Source organism: Capsicum annuum, chromosome 12 (assembly GCF_002878395.1).
Source record: "Capsicum annuum cultivar UCD-10X-F1 chromosome 12, UCD10Xv1.1, whole genome shotgun sequence".
NCBI lineage: Eukaryota > Viridiplantae > Streptophyta > Magnoliopsida > Solanales > Solanaceae > Capsicum > Capsicum annuum.
In genome coordinates this window covers 229,631,218-229,640,414 of record NC_061122.1, presented here as the reverse complement: position 1 = coordinate 229,640,414, position 9,197 = coordinate 229,631,218, and the positions used below count along the sequence as shown (strand labels likewise).

The window sequence follows — 9,197 nt, the reverse complement described above, 5'->3', positions numbered from 1 at the left end:
TTTATACCACCAATTCCTCAGAAGCAACTAGCTCAGATCAGAAGAAAGAAAAAGAAGACGATGATTGAAACAGGTAGAAATCATCACAAGAGCGAAGTGTTGAACGGTTTCCTACTCTAGTTTCCAAATAAAGAGTGGGTTGTTTTGCGTCAAAAAATGATGACTCCAAGAAAGGTCCCCCTTCATCGAGAGGAGGCGAGGTGGAGCCATCATTTTTTCTATGTACCCTGAATAAACTTGCACTTTTTTAAGAGTTCCATGACTTCATATACCTTGTTTTCCAGGCTAAAGCTAATTAAGTAGGGTGCTAAATGCTGTTTGATCCCGTAATTCATGTGAACTTAAGGGAGTCTTAGAGAACTCATCATATCTAGAATTCCAAATAGCATGATAAAGGTATTATCCTATCTGTAATCTTATTGAACAATGAAAAAGTTCAGCTTTTCAAGGATCATTTTGTATCCAAAATAAAAGGACTTCCCGGAATACATCGCTCAAGCTCTATTAAATTTAGATTGTAGCTTGTTCATTTAACGAGCAATGGAATGTAGATTTTGGGATACTATAAGTGACAAAAATGGGATTTATGCCGGTAGATTTACAACAGAAGCTACATTCTGTTAAGGAGATTGATGGGAGTTCATTGCGAAGGGAAAAAGATTGGTGTTTCATTGACGTAGAGAAAGCATATGAAAGTACCTAGAAAGGTCCTTCGGTGGGTGGTGAGACAAAAAAAAAATTATATTAAACATATAAATAACATAAGGGACATGTATTTAGGAGCCATCACTAGCATAAAAACGATAGTAGGAGACAACCAGGGTCAGCATTGAGCACGTACTTGTTTACCCTTTTTGATGATTGAGCTAATCCACACAAAAGAGATGAAGTTCCATGTGTGCTTGCTTCCTTCCCTTCCTGACCATTTGATTCGCCTATGCTATTTGTTAACAATAGCGTGCTAAATGACAAAACCAACGACGGTACAGGGTAACTACTGCCCACCAAAGTTTGAACAGATGGAAAGAAATCACACCTTGTGCCTCCACCGAGATGTGAACCTGAGACCTCATTGTTCTACTCCCAATTCACTGACCACTAGGCCTTATCACTTTTTGGCTTCTTATTTGATGTAAATAGGTAAGACATATCTTCAATAAGTAATTTAGGACTCACTCAACATGTACGCTAATATACTATTAGAAAGAAAATATGTAAGTTTCTGTACAAGTAGCTAACATTCAGTGCTTTACCATCTAACGACCACAAAAAGATGGAAGATACAACAGAGTTTTAAACAACTGGGACCTTACGTTTGAACACCGGATAGAGACCAACAAAATAACGTGAGTGGATAATTGTTACCAGCCGTACGCTAACAATTGTGTGCCTTCTTAGTCATAACCTTTCTTCTTATCCATTAGAGGATTAACCCCAGCTTGTCCTCAGCAGTTGCACTTTAATATCATCAGCTGCAGGTTTTGGAAAGGCCGTTCCGGCCAAAACTTGGTTCCAAATAACTGCACAACACCTCTTAAAAGAACAATACAAGGTATTATTTGGACCGTCTTCCCCAGATCCAAGCAAATATGATGGCAGTTTTGAGGCTCAGTACTGGGAACTCCGAGCTCCGAACTGTTTGAACCCCTGAGTTATGTTAATAGGTAAATTCACAGTACAAAGTTTTATAAAGTCACAAGGGAGAAAATTCTCGTAATCGTCACGTAGATTTACCATACCTCAAGATCTTTGTTGCATTCCTACAGAAACACTTCGAGAACGCCTTTTCTTTGACATGCCCTGAAACACAATTGCATACCATTACTTCTATGCTCAAGGAATAGATGAAGCAAGAACGACATGGTAATGTGAAAAAGAACAACATAAATAAGGTCAAAGAACAATTCTATAGGGTACTAAATGCTACTGAAAAAAAAACAATTTGAAATGAGCACCAAACTTTCGGAAGTACTATTCAAATTCCACAAATATCAAGTTCAAGCAACGATGAATTGATCAACTCATTCATGATCCATCATTTCGCAGTCTACTCCAGATCATTCATTAAATAGTTATACTTGCCAGTCACACCAATCAACTGCAACTTATATTGGTGTCACCTATGATTGAAAAAAAGATCATTTTTCCTCGGTACTTACATTTTTAACTAATACAGATGATTTTGTTGAACGCAACAGAGCTTGAGAGCAGAAATCATAGGTTTCGTAGTCCAAGAAAATGAGTCAATAATGAAGAACTTATTGATTAGACAGAACCAAACCTATTACTTTCTTCTAATGAACGATGACCAGATTCCACATTCATTTGGATGTCGAATGATGCTCAAGTCCAGTGAATACTGGTTATGTTTACCGCTAATGTAAGCAAGGAGAAACAGATGAGTTGAATAGATGGAAGGGAGAGGGAAAAGGTAAGAGTAGGGAGAAAAGAAAGCCTATTGCAGCGAGAAGTGTCTACACCTCACAAACAGCAGCATCTTTTTTTTTCCCCTTTTATTTTATACGGTAATGATATTTTGTTGAAGCTAGTACCAAGAAGGTACTACTACTGCAAAGTTGCCCCCCAAAAAAAGGAGAATTACAACTGCTACAGCATAGCCGGGGGTCCTGAGCCGCCGAGGGTCTATCGGAAACAGCCTCTCTACTTCTTCGGAGGTAGTGGTATGGACTGCATACACTTTACCCTCCCCAGACCCCACTATGTGGGAATACACTGGGAATGTTGTTGTTGTTGTTGTACAACATAGCATTCAGCTCAGTGAGTCAAGGAAATCATTCTCAAATCGCTATCTGTTTCTCCAAGCTAAATGGAAGTACGAAACACATGCCAGCGGCATTACGCAACTCAATTCTGGAGCAGCTTTTGAAAAGTTCCTCTTTTGGGTTGAACAAAAGAGAATTTTCACCTCAGAAACAATGCTACTTGTTTTCTAACAAAGTTAAAAGCACGGATTCTTCCAATGTATCATTTCTGGGTTCAAGAAATCATATGTATAGGAGAACACCTATCAAATAGAGATTTATTCCTACGACCATATTGCAGTTAAGGAGAACTACTACAAGGATTACTTGATCAGGTTTAAGGGTCGCTACTAAAGAGAGTATTACACCCTTGACTGTACGATATCAATTGTTTTGCTCGTTAAACCATGTGAATTGCATGAAAATAGGAGAAATAGCATAGGAAGAACAAATTCATTGATCTTCATGACCAATTTGGAGTGATCATAAGTGGACAATCAAGAAAGTTCAACATAAAATGACCACAAAGCCATGCTCAAAAAAGTTTCAAGCAGAGGAAGCCACGTAAATGATCACATGATGACTTGATGACATTCATTTATACATCGCATTTCGCGACAATAGACACACAATATTAATTTGATGACTAACCTTAAAAATGATCTGAACATCTCTATGTTCATCATGCTCTTGGTACAATAAGAGTAACCTCAAAGTTGATGAAAACAATCCACATCCATGCATATAACTAATATATATTTATATTTTGAGAGAGAGAGAGAGATATAGATATGTGTGTGTGTGTATATATATATGTGTGTGTGTGTGTATATATGTATATATATATGTGTGTGTATGTATGAACTTACTAACCATAACAACACAATAGATTTGTACATGCTAGTCTCATACCTTAGAGGCTGGCAGGGGCAAGGAAGCCTGTCGTACAGCCTTCTCAGGTTCATTAAGCAGCTGAATCTCGTGAAGCTGGCGTGCTATATCCTCCAAAAGCTTTAACTGCGTCTTTTCTCTTTCTATATGCTCTGCAGTCAAGTCAAGTTTCTCTCTCCCCTCTTGCACAATCTTTAACCTCTCTCGAAGCCACCCCACTTCAGTATCAATTTTCAGCCTTTCATTGTCTACTGAGGACATGGAATTTCCCCTCAAATCACATAGAGAAGGTTTACCACGTGAGCTCACTGGTGGAAGCCCAGAAGTAGTGTCTGCACTGGTTTTAAGATCCACTTGGGTACACGACGCACTAGTACTTGGATGGTCTCTAATAACATCCTGTGTAGGAGAAGCTTCAATAGGGAGACTAGTTTTTCCAGAAAATTCTAATGCACTCTTCCTAGATTCACCACTATTGACATCATTGCAAAAGTTGGAACCATCGACAATGACATGAATATCATGGACATGAGGCTCTTTATCTACGGTCAAATTACATGGACATTCTGATCCCTCATACTTTAAACACTTTTCTTTTCCAGAAACATCAATACGAGCTCTGTCACATGTTCCCATATCTGCATTTTCTTTTAGCACTTCCCTTTCTAGAGAAATGGCATGATCAGTAAGCTTCTGTTTCGGAAGACCTGTCTCATGGGGTTTCGTGGATGTATCAAGTATTTTCCCATTCCCTGGTGGCACATCAGAGTGGTTAACCATAAACACCATCTCTTTCTCCTGAAATTCTTGGCTGCTACAAGAATGCTCGGCTAAGTCAACTCGCTTCTGGGAGCTGACATCTTTATTTTGTCTTTGAATCAGTACCTCTCCTCCCAAATCAACATAATTTTGACTATCACGAGAAGTGACCTCCTCAGAGTTTCTATTTTCTGCAACAGTCCTCTTGTTAAAAGATGCGTTGATCTGATGAAGCATAAGAACTGGATCCTCGTTAGGATCACACAAAGCATCAGGACGTCTTAGAGCATCCACCAAATTCCCACTATCAACTGTTGATTCTTCATTTCCAACAAAAGTCATCTGCCTATACACTTCAACTTCTTTCTCCAAAAAGTGTTTCTCCCTTTCAGTCCGCACCAGGATCTCCGTTAGAATGTTCATTTCCTCGGCTTCAAAAGCAGATTTCTCTTCAACTAATCTCTGATATTGACGGGCATCCATTTCAATAGATGCCTTTTCCTCTTGTAGACGTAAGATCATAGCCATAGCCTCATCTGCAGCAGATGCGGCAGCATTTCTTTCCTTCTCAAGTTCAAGGCGAAGAGCATCTCGAGCTTCTTGTTCACGTTCTAAAGCTCGTTCCAAGAGCCTTATTCTGTTTTGTTCATCGAAACTGGAACTCAGTTCACCTTCATGTTTCAGCTCTTCAAAGGATGCAAAGTTCTTTCCGATGTGCTCAACTTCATCAGAAAATCCATTCAATACAAAGCTGTCTCTGTGACCTAATCTCATAACCAGCGGAGGGTGGCCACCATCTATTCACAACAACCAAAAAAAGGCATTAGGACGCATCATAACAACTCCTACACCTAGATCGCAAGCTGATCTGCAGCAGCTTAGGATGCATTAATAAGCAGAAAAAGTACTTCCCAGATAAACAACTTCAAAGACGACTAAACATCAAACCGTGTAATTCCACAAGGTGAGGTTTGGGGAGGGTAGAGCATTTGCAGACCTTCCCCCTACCTCAGAGGTAGAGAGGTTACTTCCGATAGACTCTCGGCTCAAGAAAAAACGACCAACGCAGTCCATATAGTAACAAAAACAACAGCAATAGCATTTCTAAAATCAAAAGATCGATGTGTAGTTTTCGATAATTCAATTACCTTCTTTATTAGTACTAGGAGGAGATGGAGGACCTAGTGGAAACTCTTCACATGGAGGATCACACGATGAAGCTGACGAAGACCTCCCATAATCAGCATCTGTTTTACGCCTTCTTCGACGAATCCCTCCTCTTTCTCTCTGACTCATCACCCCTTTCCCCTTTATCCCAAATTCATTTCTTGGACTTAACTCAATCATATCAACATTACACGACTTTCTTTCATCTGAGACCGAACTACATGAAGCCTCATCACCCATTTCAAGATACCCATGAGGACTATTCTCCTTTTCATGACCAATTAATCTCCAATTCAACTCACAATTCTGGTCTTTCCCCACAATAGTACTATCATTGAAGGGGTAGTTTGCTTTTATAGAAAGTTGGACATTAGACACTTTCTCAGCTGGTAAGTCAATCAAGAGCCTATGAAAACATAAATTCCCATTTGCAACAGTACCAAAAAGAAGTCCATCACAAGGACATGGCAAGCTCAAACCGAAAAAACCAAGAAACTTTGATGCTAAAAAAGCTACTGTTGCTGCACAAAGCAAGAAATATGCTATAGAAAGATCAACAAAAGCTCCCACAATACCACTCAAACTCCACACATATCTACCTTCACAAGCCATTTTTAAACCCCAAAATACTATAAAGTATAAACTTGCACAAATACTGTAACTTACTAGCAAACAAGGTAAAGATTCAACCTTTTTCCTAATAAACTTGCACAAGATTTGAACTTTATCCCCTTAACTCCACATATAGCTACCTTCACAAGCCATTTTCAACCCAAAATATTAGTAAAAGTTCCCAACTTTACTAGTAAACAAAGAAAAGGTAAGGATTCCACCTTTTTCCTAATAAACTTGCAAATTATCCCCTTAACTTCACGTATATCTACCTTCACAAGCCATTTTAACCCCCAAAATACTAGTAAAAATTTCCAACTTTACTGGTAAACAAAGTAAAACCTTGCACAGAACTTGAAATTTTACTAGTAAAAAAAGTATAGATTCCACCTTTTTCCTTGATAGACTTGCAAAAGATTTGAAGTTTATCCCTCACAAGCAATTTTTCACCCCCCAAAATACTAGTCAAAATTCCAACTTCACTAGTAAACAAAGTATAAACTTGCAAAATATTGCAACTTTATCCCTCACAAGCAATTTTTCACCCCCAAAATATTATTCAAAATTCCAACTTCACTGGTAAACAAAGTATAAACTTGCAAAATATTGCAACGTTATCCCTCACAAGCAATTTTTCAACCCCAAAATATTAGTCAAAATTCCAACTTCACTGGTAAATAAAGTATAAACTTGCAAAATATTGCAACTTTATACCTCACAAGCAATTTTTCACCCCCAAAATACTAGTCAAAATTCCAAATATACTAGTAAACAAAGTATAAACTAGCACAGAAACTACAACTTTTACTAATAAACAAAGTAAAGATTCCACCTTTTTCTTGATAAACTTGCAAAAGATTAGAACTTTATTACACCCTTAAAGATCACCAATTGATTCCTTCTCAGAAAAAAAAAAAAGAACAAAAAGTATAATAAATTTTTCAAACTTTTATAAGTGAAAAACTGTTGTTTCTTGATTTGGGGGTTCCCTAATAATGAACATTTTGAAGTGGGGTTATGATGAAACTTTGTGTTTTGGTTTGATCATAGGACTTATCTCATTTCACATGTGGTGAAAGTTCTGTGTATTGGTATTGTAAATTATTTTTCTTGAATAGATCAATTATGATAGTCATATGGTTGGCTTTACTTGTTTGATTAGTCATGAATCATGGTCAGCTCATTGTACAATTCAAGAAGATACCACTTGCATTTATCTCATACTTCCTCCGTCCCTAATTATTCGCTCCAAATTTTTTAATTTAATTTCTCATTTTACTTATCTTTTTCCAAGATAAAATAAAAAAAAATTATATTTTTCACTTTATATTAATTACTTTTTATTCAAATTAAAATATAAATATTATTTAATAGAGATAAAAAAAAAATCATATTTTACCTTTTGAATTAATTATTTTTTTTTTAAATTAAAATATAAATATCATAGTATGTCATGTTATTAATTATTTTTATTAATTAATATGTTATCTCAATTTAAAATCAGAGGAAATACTTACTAGTAAAGTACATTATTAACATTTATGTTCATCATTACTGTATATTTGTACTCCCAGCTTCTATCCATTTAGAGGCTTCTTGAATTTTTTTTTAAATGGAATGGCATGAGAGATTCTTGTACTTGTTTAATTTATTATCTAGATTCATGTATTTTATGAGATTTTATTTGATTATTTAAATAAAATTATAGTAGTAAAATAGTCGTTACTTGCTTTAATTTATTATCTAGGTTCATGTATTTTATGAGATTTTATTCGGTTACTTAAATAGAATGATAGTAAGTAAAGCAGTCGGTTTAATGTTGCTCGAGGGCGATACTTTCTTAATTTCAAAACATTTGTCATGTAGTGCTTTTAGAGAGTTAGTTTGATTAATTTTTCAAGTTAAATCGAATTAGTTTAAATAAATATTTCAAAACTAGAATTTAGACATTTAAAAATTATATAAAAATATTATAAATTATTTTTATATTAATATGGTGCCAAAATGTATCTCAAAATATTGACTTATATCTTACATAGTTTAACTTTCAGAAATGAAATTCAACGAATATTTTGAGACAGAAAAATAATATATATCTCCAAGTATCAACATTTTTACCAATAAATTTGAAAGCTATGTGTGAGGCCATGCCAACCATATGATATATAGGTCTCAATATTTTCTTTTTGTCCAATTTTTCATCAAAATATTTTCTATCGAAATATGTTGAAGATCTATAAAAATAAAATAATGATGCGATAAAAAATAAAAGACAATCCTCAATGGAAAAGTCTCTTATTTGAAGATATTTTCACTTTTAAATACACTGTATTTGTTACAGAAAATTATATATTATTTATACACAACTTTACAGCGGAAATTAGACATCATATTGTAAAATATAATATTTAATATCAAGATTAAATTTTCATGTATTTCAAATCAAACAATTCCTTAATACATAAGTTTAGTCAAGTGGATAAGATATTCAATTTCTAAGAATGATGACATGTATAACAAATAGTCCATTTCTTTTGTTTCATTCACACCCACATCAATATATTGTAGAACAATTATTTAGATGACTTCAAATATATATTTCATATTTTTTTTGTCAAAACTATATATAAAATGTGGATAGTGATTTATTGACATGGATATTATTTTGGTTAGAATAACAAGTAGGGTATGGCGAAGGTATATAGTTACATAAACCGTAACTCTATCTCAGAAGTAAGACTGAACTTTGACATCGCGCCTCAGCCATGCTAAATGAGAGAAAGTAGTGATAATTATTACAAATATTGTCCTCAGGGACGTGTACAAGGAGGTCTTTACATATTTCTGTCGACGTAGTGCATCACTTAGTTGGACTTTACAAGTAACACGTTATTCTCATAGGGAGTCCGCCTAGGAAAGAAATCAAATCCAATGTGTCACTGGGGCTGGGTTTGTCGTCAAAGACACGCAATCTCAAGGCTTTAATGTTAATCGATGGGTCAACTA

General features: G+C 35.4%; 1 protein-coding gene across 3 annotated transcripts; it reads right to left on the bottom strand.

Annotated features, from left to right (window-relative positions):
- Positions 1-1,182: 1,182 nt before the first annotated feature.
- Positions 1,183-7,815, bottom strand: LOC107850347. Of its 3 annotated transcripts, XM_047401294.1 has the most exons (5): positions 7,024-7,370; positions 5,561-6,100; positions 3,675-5,209; positions 1,740-1,800; positions 1,183-1,647 (listed from the first exon to the last, which is right to left on the bottom strand). In XM_047401294.1, exons 2-4 carry the CDS (start codon positions 5,817-5,819, stop codon positions 1,741-1,743), a joined length of 1,854 nt encoding a protein of 617 aa, XP_047257250.1. In that variant the 5' UTR covers positions 5,820-6,100; positions 7,024-7,370; the 3' UTR covers positions 1,183-1,647; position 1,740. The 3 variants fall into 3 exon arrangements, with proteins under 3 accessions (XP_047257250.1, XP_016550299.2, XP_047257249.1); XM_016694813.2 differs by having other exon boundaries at positions 5,561-7,815; XM_047401293.1 differs by having other exon boundaries at positions 1,183-1,635; positions 5,561-7,372.
- Between the last annotated feature and the right edge of the window lie 1,382 nt (positions 7,816-9,197).

Excerpts from the sequence above, each read along its gene's own strand:
- LOC107850347 (XM_016694813.2), bottom strand. The coding sequence starts at position 6,191 with ATGGCTTGTGAAGGTAGATATGTGTGGAGTTTGAGTGGTATTGTGGGA. Across the intron at positions 5,210-5,560 it reads TCCTAGTACTAATAAAGAAG|ATGGTGGCCACCCTCCGCTG; the intron begins GTAATTGAATTA and ends TGTTGTGAATAG. Across the intron at positions 1,801-3,674 it reads TGCCCCTGCCAGCCTCTAAG|GGCATGTCAAAGAAAAGGCG; the intron begins GTATGAGACTAG and ends ATTGTGTTTCAG.